Source organism: Zootermopsis nevadensis, unplaced genomic scaffold, assembly GCF_977971745.1.
Source record: "Zootermopsis nevadensis isolate Lab colony 2312 unplaced genomic scaffold, Znev_1.0 Znev_ptg000004l, whole genome shotgun sequence".
Classification (NCBI taxonomy): Eukaryota; Metazoa; Arthropoda; class Insecta; order Blattodea; family Termopsidae; genus Zootermopsis; species Zootermopsis nevadensis.
The window spans coordinates 6015021-6034096 of record NW_028259136.1 but is presented as its reverse complement, the minus strand read 5'-3'; the positions used below and the strand labels follow the sequence as shown (position 1 = coordinate 6034096).

The 19076-nt window shown below is 38.2% G+C and overlaps 2 protein-coding genes across 13 annotated transcripts in view; one reads left to right on the top strand and one right to left on the bottom strand.

The window, feature by feature from the left end:
- The window catches only part of Abl (tyrosine-protein kinase Abl), a 49167-nt gene extending 34348 nt beyond the window's left edge, over positions 1–14819 (top strand). For 7 of the 12 annotated variants that reach the window (XM_022061808.2, XM_022061801.2, XM_087342997.1 and 4 more), the window contains 5 exons: positions 2154–2285; positions 2750–2882; positions 4168–4325; positions 6175–6425; positions 7594–14819. In XM_022061808.2, the coding sequence (XP_021917500.1) occupies positions 2154–2285; positions 2750–2882; positions 4168–4325; positions 6175–6425; positions 7594–10347 (3428 nt within the window). In that variant the 3' untranslated portion in view covers positions 10348–14819. The remainder of the gene's footprint in view (positions 1–2153; positions 2286–2749; positions 2883–4167; positions 4326–6174; positions 6426–7593) is intronic. The other 5 variants (XM_087342993.1, XM_087342995.1, XM_087342994.1 and 2 more) reach the window with 5 other exon arrangements.
- A 596-nt stretch (positions 14820–15415) lies between these two features.
- Positions 15416–18944, bottom strand: Bem46 (abhydrolase domain containing 13-like protein Bem46). Its single transcript, XM_022061820.2, has 5 exons — positions 18518–18944; positions 18201–18432; positions 17693–17886; positions 17446–17606; positions 15416–17363 (listed from the first exon to the last, which is right to left on the bottom strand). Exons 1-5 carry the CDS (start codon positions 18756–18758, stop codon positions 17097–17099), a joined length of 1095 nt encoding a protein of 364 aa, XP_021917512.1. The 5' UTR covers positions 18759–18944; the 3' UTR covers positions 15416–17096.
- Positions 18945–19076: the final 132 nt, after the last annotated feature.

Sequence of the window (19076 nt, the reverse complement as noted above, 5' to 3'; positions counted from 1 at the left end):
ATTTTCATATCACTTTGAGAGCTTTTGCCATGAGGCTGCAGCACAACTTGTCTTTGTTGTAATTGAGTCTCAGAACGCTTATCTCTGCTTTTAAGTTGGGCATACGTTTTAAAAAATACTTCTAGACACACAACAGAGATATTATTTTGAAGCAACAAGTTGTTCAAATGTCATGGTTTATTTAATGTAGGGAATGATGATTGTTCACATGTATTTTGCTCTAAGTGTTGCTAATAAATAAAAATCATATGGATTAAATCTGATGATCATGAAGGACACAGTTCTTGACTCAACACTTGTTTGCTAAATATTTTAGCTAATACTATCATACTATGTAGGGCAGTCAAAAAGTTCCCGGAGTTGTGGTATAGCGCTGTAATGGTAGGACATATGGCAACGCTTACCTAATCACCTTCAAAGTAGGACCCTTGCGCGCACACACCCTTGCTCCATCGATCCTGCCATTGTTGGAAGCACCGGCGGAAGGCTTCGTTCGGAATCTTCTGGAGTTCGGCCGTCGCATTCGATTAGATGTGCTCCATGGTTGCGAAACGCGTCCCGTTGAGGCCCATTTTCGGAGTAGGGAACAGCCAGAAGTCACTCGGAGCGAGATCCGGAGAGTATGGTGGTTGGGTGATGACGGGAATGCTTTTCTCGGCGAGGAATTGCTGCACAACCAGCGATGTGTCGAATGTGATGGCCAAACTCCGGAAGATTCCGAACGAAGCCTTCCGCCGGTGCTTCCAACAATGGCAGGATCGATGGAGCAAGTGTGTGTGTGTGTGTGTGTGTGTGTGTGCGCGCGCAAGGGACCTACTTTGAAGGTGATTAGGTAAGCGTTGCCATATGTCCTACCATTACAGTGCTATACCACAATTCCGGGAACTTTTTGACTGCCTCACGTATGTTGACTGGATTTGGCTTCCAAAAATGTATATACAGTGAAACCTCGATGCATCGTTTTCGGCGGGGGTGGGAAACAAAAACGATGAATGCGGGAAAACGATAGATGCGGGAAAGCATTAAAAATTTAAAAAAAAACAATATTTCTCTTTCAAAGTTACTTCTTTTTACCAAAAAAGTCTTTAATGGACAACTGGTTTGTTGAAACTTTACGTTTTAGACCAAACAGAGCACTTTCCACGTTCAAAATGTTTTCTTCGTCACGTTCACTAATATTAAGCGCATAAAAGAACGACTTCACTTTCGCCAATGCAGCGTGTGCTTCGGCAAAACTCGGCAAAGCTTCGGGCTCGCATTCGTCGTCTTCCTCTTCCTCACCACTCCAACCCCCTTTGCGGACAATAACAGGAAGAATGGAAATACTATTACTGCCGAACTCAACGAAACGTAGCTGTAGAAGACCCTGAACCGCTGGAAACGAGATGAATCAGAAGAATGAAAAGTGCCGCCAGCCTTTCCTTTGTACTTGTAATAAAAGCATTTGTGAAGAAATTCACACTGCACATGCCATCTGGCATCGCTGGAACGAAATATGAGTGCACCCTAATTAAAATCGTAAAATTTCTGACAATGAGCACCGCCATTTACTCCATCTATCACCCCTGCACCGCTGACCCTCATTCCAAAAGAATGTGCTGGTTGGGCGACATAACAGGTTATCGCTACTGTGTATTCCAAAAACATTGTGCGTCTTTCGGTATTAATTTATCTCAAAACCCAGCATTTTAAATTCTCAGAAACGATCATTGCGGGAAAATTGTGGGGCGGGACTAAGATTTTTGAACGATCCATGCGATAAAACGATAGTTCGAGGAACGATAGAAGCGGGAAAATGTAACATTATTTTATATGGGATGTATTCGGGACCGAACAAAACGGACGATGCATCCGGGAAAACGATAGTTCCGGGAACGATGGATAGAGGTTTCACTGTATTTTCTCTTGTTAGTCACATCATTGCGTAGTTGCTGTAATGTAATATTTTATATTTATTGTTTTATCAAAAGCACATGCTTTACATCAGGATGTGGGTTGTTGGTGTTTGGAGTCTTGTGGGTGTGTATATATTTAAATAGTTGAACTGTGGGCTGAAAATGTGTTATGAAGTGGAAATTATGGTAGTGAGTGAATGAATAGCATGGAGTATGTATGAATAGAGAACTGGTATGTTATAATTGTACATGTTACAGAGGTAGAGAAACAGCTTCAGGAAAGTGGGACTCCTCAGTTGGCCTACAAGAAGCCTCATGCAGGCAGCACAGGGAACATTCATGGGTTAGTGGTGATGTCAGAACAGGTGGCAGTCACTGGAATGATTGGGGGTGAGCATTCACTGTATGTAAATTAATACACTTTGTTTGGGTTTAAATAGGTTGGATTTAAGGTTCTCGTGGCATTGAGTATGAAGATGGCTGTCTTGTGGGTTGTAGCATTGCGTAATGTAGTAGAAGTATGCCAAAGTTTCAGAGGACCTTGCTAAATCCATCATCAGGAATTTGACTCATTGCCCTGATGATGGATTCAACATGGACCTTTGGAACATTGGCAAATTTGTACCACCACTGCAACCCAGAAGATAGCCATCTTCAAATAAGTTCTTAATTCTAATGGCACTGAAGCAAAATTTAGGAAAGCGTCACATTCTTAAAAATGCACCCCCCCCCCCCACATGTCATAAGAATGTCAAGAAATCATAATAAATTTATGTGTACTATTTGTTATTGGTGGTGAAACAAAAATTTGTCTTGCGTATTTAATATTAAGTGATTTACATCTTGCTTATCAGATGGTGCAGTGAGCAAACTTAGTACATTCACTGGTGGCCCAGTACTTAGCACTACTAAAAGTAGCTTGGTGCAAATGCGACGGCCCACTAACAGGAAAGGAAAGCAGGCACCTGCCCCACCAAAACGTACCAGGTAGGATTTCTCTGCAGATCATTTAATTCGCATCTTTTGAAATAAGTCTTGTAGAGATGGTTTGTTATTTTGAATGGATGTATTGAATATCAAAGGGATTTTGTGCCCACCCTGGCCTTTGGGAATCACAAATGAATTAAGTCAAATGAGTGATTCTATGCAGTGAACTGATTTAAATTATATTGTTAAAAAAAAGAACCTTGTGCAGTCTGTCGGTGTAGGTATTACATACTGAAGACAGGTCTTTCGGTCAGTTCAGCTTAGTCCAATCAGTGCAGAAGAGTGACTCCAATTAGGTTGCGAGTGTTGGCAGTTAATCAATTGAGAGTCCGAGCTTTTTTATTAGAACTAGGAAGTAATCAGCTGATTATGATGTTATACAAGCAGTGACTGTTATCATGTAATTATAAGACTGAAAGTAATGTTTTAAAGTTTTCTTCTACAGTATGCCAGTCAGACATGTTGCTTACATTGAAGGCTGTTATCAAATCATCAGTGTGTATGGTTTTTGAATAATTATCTTATCGCTTGACATATTTTTCCTCACTAAAATGCAAAGAGTTCTCTCGTAGTAACCAAAATTGAATGATTAAGAATATAACTTATTGGGTAAATGCTATGGTTGGTTACCATGGAGGGGTGAAGTAGATAATGATTTAGTCTTTTGCTCTCAAGTTGTCTCCCACTTGGTCTGGTATTCCGAGTAATGAAGTACTTATGTTGAGTCATTTCACTTTCTCTCCTGATTTGACTGTGTTGAATGGGCTAAAGTACTAATTTTGTGTGTGTAAGATCTGTTTTGTTGCCTTTTGTTTTCATATTTGAATACAGAATTTTAAACCAGCTGTCATCGTCAAGTGATGAGCACTCGTCCTTCATATTTTATAAGCCCTATGTTCAGTTCTAGGCCTGGAGACTTGTGTGTCCTGATTTAGGTTTATGTGGTCTTTGTCAGTCTCCCCATGTGAATGTCAGGATTTTATCTTCATATAGGCTATAACTGCTTTGATGTCCTTTACACATCATTATTCATCCATTCTTTCTTACATTCATTGCTGTATGACCTCTGCAGTTGATAAAACATAATTGAATAAACTGAGAGGTCTTGCTAAGTAATTTCAGTGGCTGTTGTGACATTTATTTAAGTCAGAAAATTGACTTCTTCAGAAAATAAAATATGAAGTACGTATCTGACAGCTATAATGTGAATGCAGTTTCAAACATACTGTGCTTCTTTTACTTGTTTATGTAAGGATAAATTACAGAACTTGTGTTTATGTTGTAGTCTTGAGCAGACTGTGACAGGTACATTGACCTCGTGTAGTCTGCTTTCATCTTGCAGTTCATTCCGTGAAAGCACCTGCGCAGACCATGACCCACTTGGCCACACAGAAAACCAAGATGACTCCTCGGACTTAAATGGTATTGATAAGATATTTGAAGGTATCCAACCCGCTTCCTATCTCTGGTTGGTGTTTTCCTTGTTTGCTGCCTGCGTAGATGTCCGTCTTCAGCTTTTGTTATTGCATGATTGCCAGACAATCATTGTCTCCAATAAATTCTTTACCTGTGGTTTAGAATTTACAGAAGCTGTCAACATTAACATTTACAAAAGCTATTTCTGAGATTGATGCATTGAATTGTGCATTATTCTGCATGGAGGTGACAGATTGAAGTATACTATAGATTACTGCACTATGTAGAAAACTATTAAAAATGAGAATGCATGAGTAAGTTTAGTTGTGAAATGGAAGTAGCATTGACTGCAGTATGGTCTCCACATGGTGTTTTTCACACCAAAGTATAGAAAGCTGAATTGCTTCATTTACTTTGTACGTGGATACTGTTTGGTGCCAGATGCATAGCCTTTTTCCTGCTCATGATTGATGTGTTGTTTAGTTATTTATCTGTGGTCATTGTGAGATTAATCAGCATCATAGTTAAGTTTACTTATTATTCATGTAACAGTGTGATAAAAACATTTTCTCAGATGTATTCCCTTTATCTAAACAATTTTGGTTCACATGAAAATTTTTAGGACATATGCGTGCCCAGATAAATATTTCCTTTTGAGTTGGTCTGTATGGATATGTTTGATATACTTTATCTTTTAAATATTGCCACAAGAGATGCTCACACAATGTAATGACTGGAGAACAGTGTTGTCATAAACCATGGCTTATAACGTTTCCACTACATAGTTCAAGGTTTGCACAAAATACTTGGTGTTAAGAAACACAGATGCAGAATCCTATTGGAAACATTCTTATAATTTTCCTCTGTATTTCATCTGCCTCAAAAATGAATATGGTGTCCTTTCATATTTCTCAGAATTAACCAATCTTGTATTTTAGATGTGAGTTTTCTGTGCTCCATTGTATTTTGCTTTTGTGTTTACTTGTCTATTCAAATAAAGCCTCTGCTTTTAAATGCCCGGCAGTGAATGTGTTTACAGTAGTAATCAAATTTATGACTGCTAGATGACATGTATTAGTTTTTTTTCAAATTGCTTAGTTACCAGATAGAAGTTTTCTGTGCCCCTAAGGAATTACAGAGTTCCGGTTGCTTTGCCAGCGTTCTTTCACCTTATTAGTAAGTTAATTGAAATCATAATTGCCTGGTCAGTTTCTGTAAAGGAATGGCTTGTCATATTGAAGTGATGTATACAGTTCAACGTGTTCCTCCTAGAACTGTGTGAAGTTTGTTCGAAATGTTTTAGATACATTTAACATGGAAACTGGATGTTGTTTGAAAATTAATTTTGGTCTTGTTAAGTCAAAGTGGTAGTTGTGATTAGTAATATGTTCTAATAATTTAGGGCTGGTATTTAATTTAGAAGTTTTGGGCATTAAATTTTTAATTAAAATTCTGTTATGTATGTGATGAGATATTTTCAGAGTTCATGTTGGAGTTTCATGTAACCTGGCTGCCCAGATTTTCCATTATTTCAAACAATACAACTTCTTGATTCTGATATTATTCAGTTAGAGACAAACCTAAAAAGTTTGTATTTTGTTGGTAATCTAATCTTAGTCATAGAAATCTCATTTGTATCAAAATATTTATTTTGAAATAAGATCCTACAAGGCTATGAAGGATCAGATGGAAATGCAAGTGCAGAAATAGTTGGACAAATAACCACTTTGGACTAAATGTAAATATTTTTCATATATTATTTTCCAACATAAGAATGCATTTTGTTGCTTTTCAGTTGATAGTTCAAGTGTTAGGTGTACTGCAACTCAGTGGTGTATTAAACAATTTAATTTGCATAGCAGTTGTGCTTTTTCAGGCATTACAAGAGACCTTCAGAGTTTGACAGTTAGTAACAAAGGTGACAGTGAGAGTGATCTGCAGGATCAAACTCCTGACACTGATGATTCTGGGGCTCACTCATATTCTGAGGCACCGACTGGCACATTCTTTCCACCGGGTGCAACCAGCTCCTTCAAACGTGTACCAATCATGGGGAATCGTGGTCTTGAACAGCGTGGAAAAAAGTCACGAACCTATCCTCCCAAGGACACAGCATCTACACAGAAGGTAAAGTGGATTGAAGTCATTGAGAAAGCATATTTTCTCTATAGTCATTCAACATCCTTTCATACTTACTTTACATTGACATCCTTGTTTACAAAGGTATTCATGAGTATCATAACACAATCATAACTCACCTGAGTTTTCTTGTTATAGCTTTAGTGTATTAGTTTCCTTGAATAAGTTAACACTGCCAGTAATTCAATAATTCAGTCCACCTTTTTATAAATATTGGCTTTAACTGTTACTTTAATTTTTCTTCACATTGTAGTGATGCCACCTTGCGTGGTATGCTGGTTTTTATACATCTTAGATAACTTGGCTGTCTTCATTATCAATGCAAAGTGACTGTTCAGCACACTTGTGGATGTGTAAGGAATGTAGAAGTGGATTGTAGTTCAGGTACCTGGGCTGCTTCCCTTAAAATAAACCTAAGTTCCAATCTGCCAAATGCCCGCCATTTAGAATACAGAATTTTCCAGAGTATCATGGTATGGAACTATAAATATTATCAGTTTGAAGCTGTTACTGAGTTGCTTCATCTTTATAATGGAGATGGGTTCTCCAAAATTTCAGGAAACCTCTGCAGCCTGATGCTGTGTTATCACTGTGATAAAGGAGATTTCAAAGAACTACTCTGACAGAGACCACTTCTATTATGGACCATTCAACAAAACATCTGTTGCTCCACTTTCTTGTTGTCTGTAGATTTCTCTATTTTCAGTAGTGATATCGCAGTTAAATTAGATTGTGACCATTAAATATATTCAGAAACACCTTCACGTGTTGGATTGAGTTGAAAAATGTTTTATTGGACCTTCTATTGTCTGTATGTACCATTCAGGTTTACGAAAGCATAACCTGTTTGCCGCTGACCTGTAACGAGGCAGCAGTTGTTATTGGCTCCTGACTCCACCACTTTTAATTAGCATCTTACATGTTCAGGAGATTTTCTAGCAAGTTTGAGTTCACAAAAAGGAAGAAGAGTGCACGCACGCGCGCGCGCGCACACAGTTTTAATTGCTGTAGTCACTGGTGGTGTTTTCATTCACAACAGTTCCCAAATGTCGTCATGATTAATCTGCTTTCTAGGAAGCACCTGAATGTAGTCTTATAGTACTTAGCTTATAGATTCTGTTTTTTATGAGCCTTCTTATTTCTGGCCTTGTTGCAGGTGGTTCAGGTTGCAGCACTGGAGGTGCAAAATGTGAAACGGGCCATTAACCGTTATGGCACACTGCCCAAAGGAGCTCGTATTGGAGCATACTTGGAGTCATTAAGGGCAAGTGGGCTGACTTCTGGACAGGAAATGGAAGGAACAGTGTTTCATGGAGGAGAGGAAGACTGCATCGAAGAACCGGTGGGAGTGTCGGACCTGGCTCCTCATCGATCAGTGTCCCCGCGGACCAACATCCGCACTCAGCCACAAATGATTCGTAGTAATTCATCTGGTGGTGTGGTAGGAGGTTTTCACCACCATCCGCCAGCCCCATCTTCACCGACTGCTGGGAAACTGCATCGTCCACGCACAGGTGTTAGAAATCATGGTGTGGAAATATGTGGCAGTCTGCGAACATTCCGAGCTGCTCCCAACACTTCATCTTTTCGTGGTGGAAGTCCTTCACGTGTCCTGCAGCCTAGCCTTGCTGATCTGGAGTTTCCACCACCACCTGCTGATCTTCCCCCACCCCCTGAAGAGTTTGACAGCTTGAATGATGGTCCTCCTCTGACTCCAGAACCACCCCCACCACTCATTACTGCATCCCCTAGCCCTGAGAGAAGACGCTTGTGGACAGGACCTAGTGGAAACAAACCTTCAGGACTTGTGACGTCTCCTCGTAGTTTGAGAAAGTTCGGGCATAGCTCAAGCCTTGATCAGCCTTCTCCTCGCTGGCAGGCCCAGGGTGATGCTGAACCTGAACAAGTGCTGATGGTGGAACAGCAAAGTGACCCAGACAAAGACAGCCCAGGCTCCTCTCGTACGGCTGATGTACGAAACACAGAACCATCAGTAGAAGAAGCAAGCTCACGATTTGGAGTGAGTCTTCGCCATCGAGAACCTTCAACAGATTCATGCAGCAGTGCCAAGTCTGGCGGTGATCATGATGACTCAGCAGTGCAGCTTCAGGGTGGTGGTAGACGCAGTTCAAAAAGCAGACCACGTGACAGACCTCCGAGCCCACCACGTTCCAGTCGTAGCTTGACTTCACCGAGCCTGGAGACCAAAAGCCCTATGTCACCTGGTAGTGATCTTGTCCCTACCATGTACTCTCCTAGTGAACCTCTTGCAGAGTCCAGTACCTCACAACAACAGAACACAGTAGGTAATAAGACTGCTGGCCCTTCATCTGAGGAACAAATAGAGAAGAAGATGGTGAATAACAAGGTGCCAAAAAGTGCTCTTCCTGGCATGAAGGAGTTGCTGGAATTGAAGCTTGTTGCAGAGATTAAAGAAAGGGCAGATCTGAAATTTGGTCGAGCAGGAATAAAGGAGTCCCCTGTAAGTGATGCAACAGGAACAGCAGGCTCAGTCTCTTCCTTGGATCCAGCTGTTCAACTGGTATCAGAACTGTCTGAGGGGTTTCAGTATTCTGATTCATCTAAGAAAGATCTGAAAGATACAACACCTGATACTCCTCCGAACAATAGTTCTTCAGATCCTAATAAGGGTCCAACTTCCCCAGTGGACTATAAGGCTAATCTCCGGAGAGTAAGTCGAGGATCTGAAGGAGTTAAACCAGAAGGTATTGGGCAAGGTAGACAAGATGGGGTTACCTTGGGAGGCTTCAAAGCACAGTTAAAGAAGTTTGAGCCAGCATCAAAATGGGCTGGAGCAAAGGATGAGAGTGAGGACCATGCAGGATCTATTATTGATTTCAAATCCAGGTTGAGGAAAGTGGAAAGCAGTGGGGACAAAGTAGTGACATTAGGAAAAAGGAGTGAGGGAGGGAGAGAAGATGAAGATGATAGGCGAGGAGAAGAGGAAAGGCGGCGGAACAGTGTGAGTGTAGACGGAGACCATCAGCAGGAGGAAGATATATCAAAGAAAAGGGACAGCACCGTAAGCGCTCACAGCCTGGATGGTGGAACAGGAGGTGGGACGCAGTTAAAGGTTGAAGAGGGTGATGACAAGCGACGCAGTACAGGAAGTATCAGTAGCCTTAAGAAGCTTTGGGAAAGCAAAGAGACATCAGGAGACATCCCACCTTGCTCAGGTTCAGCTGGACAAGTGAGTCCTAAACTGGCTCTCAAGGTTCCTGGTAAGGTCAGAGACACTGCCAGCACTGCTGAAGAGGAAGACAAAGTGAAAGGTGATGAAGGAGTAAAGGAACAAGGGTCATCGCCAGATGATGGGAAGCTAGTGAATAAGGGACAAGGGGGTTCAAGGGTATGGCCCCCACCTCCTGTTCCATCAGATGAGAAGCCTGTGGTTCCTACAAAACCACCTGTGAAAGCCACAAAACCTGTACTATCGGCATCAAAGCTTCCTGCTGGTTCGGCAGCTATTTATGCTACTCCCACATTACCAAAACCGCCTTCTATGGCTCGTGAGACCAAAGTTGCAACAGAAGAGGAAGGATCTGTAGCACCGGCAAGTCGGGTAGGTGGCGGGGAGAGAGAAAGTGTACTGGAGATATCCCAGGCTCTAGAGACTAGCTTAACCTCTCTGAGGTCAGCATCTGCTGTGTCAGCAGGTAGTTGGCTTCAGCTGTCTGATAAAGTCGGTTTGTTCCACTCATCTTGTGTAGGATATGCTGACAGCATTGTTCCTCATGCACGCTTCCACTTTCTTGAGTTATTGACTCGGCTTGAGAGCCAAGCACGCCAACTTCGTTCAGCTGGTGCACGTAATTCAACAGATAATACACGACTTTGTGCCGAAGTGCAGAACACTGTGAGGGATGTGATCAACGCAGTACAGAGGTAGATCAGGTGACTCAGCCCTGTACAGTGTACCCTTGTTAATCCATGTTGTTTCATACTAGTAATTTGAGTGAGAGTAAATTTCTCATTTAGAAACAGCATTTTAACAAAATTATCTCATTTGGATCAATTTTTAATATGTTATATTTATTTAAGCATTTTAATTTTCTCATTCATTGGAAAATTTGTGTAGCATTTCATTGTGTAATGGACTTGTGCAAGTGCACACTATTGCCTCTAAATTGATGATACTGTTACAAATGTTTATTGAATGAGAACAGAATCAGTACATCATAAATGTGTTCAATTTTGAGCTTGTGGACAATGAAGATATTTGTGGAACATGCTTATATTGAGAACAAACCCTCAGTGTAATCATAATTCATATGCCTAAATAATTGCTTTGACTTTTTCTTCAATATTTCCTTTACAAATGCATGCCCAGCTTTGCAATTACTGGCTGCGGCAGGGATTCTTCTCACTACTGTGTCCAGACCAGGTCTGGGTTCTCCCCAGCCTCTTATCCAATCCAAGGGGCTTTTTTGTGCAGAAGAACAGTGGCTGGGATATGAAGCTAATTATTGACATCCATCTGTTGCTGAGGTTCAGATTGTATGGAGATATGATTCCACTGCCCTATATGTCTTATTGGCATGGTGATTAATTAAACACAGGGACAAGTTTGCCTTTCCATTTTCCTCTCTTTTTTTGATTAACAGCCATTATGTTCCAATTTTAAAATGTTAGGCACATTCCACTTTTATGGCAATATTTACTGAAATGCAATTTTTTATTTAATGATTTTTGGATTAACAGGATATTCTGTATTGTGTTCAGTAGAGCTTTTGTTGAGCAATTTCTTGTACAGCTTGCATCACACACCAGTGTAACAAAGTTAATTGTACAGAAGCAGTAAGAAATATATACAGATATATATAAATATATACTAGGATAATGTGTACAGTGAGATAAACTGCAATTCTCTTGCAAAGTGCAAGAATGTTGAATCTTTGCACAGCTGTGATGTTAGTGATTCTATGCGTGCAAGCCATCAGGGTAGGTTTCTTCAGAAACTTTGTTCACTGTGGATTATGTTCTCAAATTTCTGTTAAAAGAGCTATTCCTTAAGTCATTGTACATGATCTATGCTACCTAAATGAAGACTATGAATTGATCAGTGGCTGTTTGAAAATTAAGTGGCAACCAATTTGCAGTGTCTTATAAAATGGTTCTGGCCTCTAGTGAAAAGCAAAGGGAATGATGATATCAGTTAGTTGTTTTAGGAAGATCGTGCAGGGATTGAATCTAAGCAGAAACATTCTCATACCAAGCCCAGACTTAAGCCTAAGGAATAAAACAGGTACTAGATATTTCAGTTTTATATTATTTGAATGTCTCATTCCCCAATTTACCTGTGATACTGTGTGTGTTGATTTAACTGCTTCAAGGTAGGCTGTTTGTTGAAATGTGATGTACTCAGAACTCGGTGTTGTGTTGGTAAACTGCTGCATGCATTTTAATGAGTTTCTGGTGTGAGTGTAATTAGGGACCAGTATTGTAAGAGTAGAATGTTATCAGCATTCGTGTTAAGTATGAACATGTGTAATAGTGCATTTGTTGGCTCCAGACTGAGACAAAAAAGAGTTTTATCATTAGTGACCTACGAGGGTCAAGCATGCAAGAATAGTACTTGAGGCATAATACTCTTTTAACATTATAAGATGCGTTGAGTATGATTATTGCCTGATACTTTTCAAGAATACTAAACAAAAAACATTGTTTATGCTAGTCTTTATATTGTATAATCCATAGGATATTATGAGTGTGAAATACAACATGTTTAGACAGAGGTATTTTATAAATCCAAAGATTTTGAACAACTAACCAACTCATGTCTGAGCATGTGTACTTCTTAAAAATTTTTGCTTTGCTATTTTGCCTACTTCATCAGCAGCTCCATTTTGAAGACCTTCTTTTGTTACAAATTCTTCCTAAAGAACAACGAACTCAACATCAAGTACTGAATTACATTGAATTGCCTAACTTTGTTTCCCTCCATTGCTGTGGTAGACAAAGAATGTGCAACTTCGTGAACATCCACCATAGACAGCTTGACAGTTCTCTTCTGTTGCCTTTCACTCTGTTTAGTACTGTACATTGACAGATGTTTTTGCTGCTTGTCCATATGTGAATGTAAGTGTGAGTACCTGGTAAGACATGATTTTCAATTAACTCTACTTTTGCTGTTTCCTTATTTCCTGTTATGTAAGGTCCTGTCATAATATTTACATTCATAATAGTATTACCTATGCTGGCTACACTTAAAGTATATATTTTTGTTATATCTGAAATACTGTTAATGAAGATGATCAGAATTTTTCCTTTCTAATCCTGGTGGGTTTGTGGGACATACTGTGTATACCTATTGTGAATGATCCCATGAAATCATACACTTGAAGATGAGTGTGGTAAATTTGGAGTCGATTATTTTGTCAAACAAAATACTTTAATTCATGTATTCAGCAGTGAGCTGTAGAAGTTGGTTGTCAATAACATCATATGTAAATTGTGAATTGAAGCAGTTATCAGAAAGATTATCAACTAAACTGTCACTTTTTTTATTTGATTTTATGAACTATCAACAGTCTAGATTTTGTAATGCTGAATGATAATGAAAGCTGATCTTCAGAGGACTAATAGATAAATCTGTCATGACCAGTTTTGACGGTACGGGCACTGCCCTCATATTTATTTATTCGGACTGACTATGGGAAACTTCTGGATTGCTGATGCCAGGTCAGGATTTAAACAGAGTATCTATTGGACATGAAGGACCACTGTACCAACTGTTTCTAATTTCATTTTCCATTTAATGGTGAGGTGAATGCCAACTGAAGAGACAGTATGCCTCAGAATGGGTTTAAATTAGTATTTTATTCATCCTACAGCTCTTCATCACTAGCTTGTGAATCAGAAAGAAAGAAAAAACTATTCTTAACTTGTGATTATAATATTCAGAATGAGGATATAATTTTGCAATTTGTCATCGAGTAATATGAACTGCTTTGCTGGCATCCCATGTGTGGGAGACAGCTTCTTACAAAAGTTTATCATCAGTTATTGATGGTACGTAATATAAACAAAGAGTCCTAATTTAAATTCTTTAAAATACGTCTTGTGGCAACAGTAGACATTTGGAACTCAAAAGTATGCTATCCTTTTATTTTGAGAAGTTATAAAATTAAACCTAAAATCCTAGAAATTATAAAATTCATTATGTAACTAGTTATTATGGTTTCCTGATTTACTGTTTTCACTTCTGTCTCAATGAAATTGTGTATTTTAGTGGGAATTTCAATGTCTTGTTATTTTTAGTTATAATTTCCAATCATTGGCAACATGACTAGATCCATACAAGTTCCTTCAGCTTTTGTCTCATTTAAGAAAACTGAAACTGTTGGTATTATTACACTGTATTAGTCTGCTATTTTGGGTTACATGTGACCTTCACTTCACCATTACCAAGCCAATTCTTGTTTCAGAATTTTAGTCTAGTCAGTATCGATTACTGCTTCACATCCAGAACAGTACACAAAAGTGGTCAAGGTTTGGCATAGAGTTTTATAGCTGGAGATCATCCACACATTCAGCCATATCTACTCTTTTTGTAGGAAAGTAGCAAAGTTGACACTTGATGGAGACTTATGTCAAAGGAGTACTGATATAAATTTAGCAAGAATTACTAGAGTAAGGATAACTGTTATGGAACAGACAATAAGGAAAAATCCTGATGCAATTTGTATCTCTTCACTCAGTGATTTGTTTCTGTATACTTTAGTTAGCCATGTAACTATATTTAAATTTATATTTATTTTAATTTTTGTGCATATACCAGTTTTTAAGACTGTTGTATCATATCAACTCTACTAGATTTGTGAATGGGTATTGGTATGAATTGTATGCACAGTACAGATGATGTCATCAAATATCTGTATATAGATTTTGTTTTTCTATTGGTCTTTTCTACATGCTGTATAAAACATGCAAATTTATTATAGGCGCAGTGAAAGGTTTTGTTCCTAGTTTCCATGGCAATGAACTTTATATAGCTGTAATTTAGATTCTGTATCATGGCTCAATATATTAGAAAGGGAGTTTTAAATTCCAGAGGTATATAAGAGATTTCTGGCAGATTGTAGATGGAACACAGTTCAATGAAAAATGATATCAGGAGGAAGAAAGATACAAAATATGTTTTTATACTTTCATGAATTTTAAATTACAGTTTTAAGTTTTGTGGTGAAATACTGCCAGTATATTTGTATTTCACTGTAATTGTCCATTAGATTGATTTATTTTCCTTCTGTATATGAGGCATTTTGTACAGGTAGAAATGTGTTCCCTCTTAAATGTGTACTTTTCTGTATGAATGTTTGTACAATGAATCTAAACAAATATAGTACAGTGTAGATTGGATTTTGAATAATTGTTTTGTTCTTAATTGTATGATGGGCAGTAAAATCTCTAATATTCTTGATACAGTTGTAATAGAAGGAGTTACGCATGGGGCACATATCGAACAAGTAATAAATCATACAAAATACTGGTTGGAAAACCTGAAGGTGAAAGATCACTCTGAAGACCTAGGCATAATGGGAATCTAATATTTAGATGGACTGTAAAGAAATAATGTATGAGGGTGAAAATGGTTGTCTTCTGGGTTGTTGTACTGTGTACTCTAGTAGAAGTTTACAAGTGTTTCAGAGTTCCTTGCTGCTTCCATTATGAGGATGTTTATTGGATTTGTTTCAGGATAGGGGATACTGTGGGCTCTTGAACATGGTAATAAACTTTTAAAGCAGAGAATTATTGACCATCTGAGCAAATATTAACAAGATATCTTTGTTCTGTGAATTAGTATGGCAGGCCATATCAATTAGAGTTGATAAAAGCTGGGCAGGAAAAAGTCTATGACCTATTGAAATATATGAAGGTACTATAGAAGCATACCAGGACTAAGAAAGATCTCAAGGTAAACATATCACCAGCACACACACACAGAAAGAAATACATTTCTGTAGCAGCAGACATTTATTGAATTGTGTGAAGTGAGCATGATTCCACATATATTTAGGAACCATTCTGGCTTCTTAAATAACAATGGTTTTTGAGCTATTACAATCAAGAAATAATCAACCAGTGAGCAAAGCACATTAAGAAATTATAATTTGTAATAAATATGTGGATTTTTCCACAACTAGGCTGAAAATGTACAGAAGTTATAATTCTCTAAAACGTACATGATAATGTTCTATCCATTACATGAACTTATTTTACGTGGACATTGTCTGTTGTCTGAGGTATTGTATATTTGCTATTACAGCTCTGTAGTGATTTACGTACTAACCTAATATTCTTAATGTTCAAGGCTTTATCCCAACTGTTGCCACTTATATAGGGAAAGTGACATGTATGTCTGAAAAAAAAAACCAACACCTGAAGATGGGAGTAGAATCTACTCCCAAAGCATGTATATCAAATTTACTTTAGACAATGAATAATGTCTGATACAATACCAGTATTCATGTAATGCAGAATTTATATTTTGGTGCAAATTCCAAGAGGCACAATGGAATAATGAGTATTGTCTACATTTTTAAAGCTGCAATCAAATTGAATCAAGTCATCAACAATAAGACTTTTTTTTTTTGCTTGCTTATTCACATAGTCATTTCATTATATCACTTTGAAACACTGATTAACATTTAGCTTTAAAACTCTCTCCCAAAATAATCTGTATCATTCATTCATTACTCTGCAAACCCAGAATATGTAATTTTAGTCACCAGAAATGAAAGCAGTATTTCAAGAAACGCCAATCACTGCTTCATCCTTACCAACAACAGAGTTAATTTTTCATGCACTACATTAATATTTAAGCAAAGGATCAGCTAAAAAGTAGCTAAAAATATTTTTCCATTACATAATGCAGTGCTTATATAAAAAGCAACATATACATCAATTCTTCCAGAGTTCGTACACCATTAACAATTCTGAAACATGGCCGGAATGTTTTGATTGATATGCCAGTTTTATCCATGTCAAATCAACTGGTAGATATGTTTTCTTATTTTACTGAAATAGGATTTTATGAGATCAACAGCAAACATGACAGCAAAACCACTGCTACATATTTTAAACTAAAGTTTCATAGGATGGATTTCATTTTGTAATATTTAATTATTGTAGTACAGTTGGACAGAATTGGGTGCTGAATATTTTAAATGTATTATGGACATCTGATTTCACAACCACTGAAAATGACTGGTTTTACATTTCAGCCTTATGTGTTCAGTGCAATCAGGAACATCAAGAAATGACATAATCACATTAAAGACGAGTTTCCTGGAGCTCTGACTGACTAGCTTAGTGTATTACCAAGTTTTCTTGCATAAAATTAAAAAATGTTGAACGATCACTCCAGTCAATATGATGTAATATCTTGAAGTGTTTACAGAAGCCTTCAACCTCACATGGCAGAGATTCCAAATTAGTGATACTGATGCTGAATTCTTATGCTGCTTTTAACTTATACCAAGGATATATTCACTTTTAACCAATAGAGGAATTTCAGATCACTATATTGTTCGTAACTATTGCATGTACACCTCTGAACTCGGATGTCTATGAAAGTAAAATAATACCAGAGAAGATGTAATCTTTTGCATGTGAAGTCTACCAGGAGACAGCCTGTCACATGGGTTTCAGTGCAAGTGTGGAAGGAGGTATTGTATGTCTAATACGTGCATCTTGAAGAAAGGTAGCTAGTGACTGGTAATAACCTGGGTTAGTCCATGTTTCGTTGTGTGTTCCTGAATCAAACTGCACCAGCTGTTTATGATGGCTGCCGCATCGCTGGTGTAACTCTACCATCATGCGTGGGGGCACCAATGTGTCGGCCAGGCCGGACACAAACACTGTAGGTACAGCCAGGTGTGCCATCTTCCACACTGACAAAAACTGTTACAAATAAAATTACATTGAACTTTGATAATAAGAATGGAAAGGATTCATAAAAAGTTGTGCACAACATTACCAGTACCTTGTTCTTGTAGAAACAAAGAGGCAAATACTGCAAAACTCGCCAACCAATCAACACTTTTGCCATATCAGGAATACTAGTGAACGTATTCTCTAAAATGAGACACCAAATTCTTGAAGCATACTCCGGCCGAGCTGCCACATCAATTGCAACAGCACCACCTAGAAAGCAGTAATATAATTAGCATCCGATAGACTCAATTTTCAGTGCCATTAAATGTGTAATAGAATTATCTGCACAACTTTACCCAGAGATCTTCCAAAAACAATAATTTCCTTATGATTTACATCATGTCTCAAAGACAGAAAGTCTAAAGCTGTCCTTGCATCCATATAGAGGCCTTCTTCACTAGGTGAACCTTGCGACAGTCCATAACCACGGTACTCCAACATAAGAATATTGCACTGAAGATACTGATAAAAGCCAAGGACATTTTGCAACCTGCAATCACAAAACATCTTGGTATTACTACTTCCTTGCCTAACTCAAAACACAGTTAATAGCAGAAGTCATGTAAGAATATGCCAGAATATGTATTTGTTGTAAAATATATAAAGATGATTCTGCTTCAGTGCTGAGTACTAATATATTTGGAAAAAAATAAATATTGTATTATAATGATGTAAATCAGACATGATTTTCTTACAAGAAAGCCACGACTTTATTACTAGGGCATCAGAAGGTAGGACACATCACTCTACGTTGTCAAAATGCTTCTATACATTATCGTGTATTGACAGTATTAAATTTAATACCTGTGACCCATATTCCCAGCATTGCCATGCAAGTAAAGAATTGTTGGTGCTTCAGCTGCCTGGTCACCTGGTTGGCGAATGAAAAAAAGATGAAGTAATGTTCCATCTGCACTTCGAACAAAAACATTTTCATACGGGAGCCCAAACAATGAAGGGACTGGAACAAAGACTCTTGAATGTGCTGGCATTTCAGGGTGGTAAAGAAGGTTGTCCTCTGTATGATATAAAATACCTGCAATCACAAGATAAATAAACAGGACGGATGTTCATACATTTATTAAAGATTTTGAAAGTGTTTTTATTAATCCAAGGCTCACCTGTCGTGGCAAAACAAAGCAGCAGAAATGCCAAAATACCACCGTAAGCCCAGTAAAGTAGTAAACAAGCAAGAACTGCTGCACCTGCTAGAGCCCAACACCTCATTACGATCCCAGCAACAATGTGCAACACTCTATGGACTCTTAAATTTAACCCCATCCCCGGACCTCCAGTCAGAAATGTGTTGTTTAACAGATCCTCTCCAGCTTTTACTTCAGACAAAATTTCTGGGCTTGACATATTAGCAGCACAGTTTCCTCAATTAAACGGCATTTTTAAGAACACGACAATATCGCTGATGCTGAAACTGAGATTCTCTAGAGAATTTTACATCAAAACTGATTTTCATTATAAAATTATTTTCGGACACTGCTCCTACTTCACACTCAAAACCCAACCTCCACGGCTCACATATGTTCACTGCATAACACACATCATCCCTCATCGTATTGGTCCGTAACCTGCGCAAATTTCAAGAAATATAAGATACGAATTGTTTTTAGTATCAAAGAGTACGATGTGAACTATGAGTAATTAGAGCTGGCCATGGTTACGTCG

Bases quoted from the DNA above. Each gene is read 5' to 3' on its own strand.
- Bem46 (XM_022061820.2), bottom strand. From the start codon at position 18,758: ATGTCAAGCCCAGAAATTTTGTCTGAAGTAAAAGCTGGAGAGGATCTG. The intron at 18,433-18,517 runs GTGAGCCTTGGA...TTGTGATTGCAG, and splicing joins GCTTTGTTTTGCCACGACAG to GTATTTTATATCATACAGAG. The intron at 17,607-17,692 runs GTAAAGTTGTGC...ACTGCTTTCTAG, and splicing joins TGTTTTTGGAAGATCTCTGG to GTGGTGCTGTTGCAATTGAT.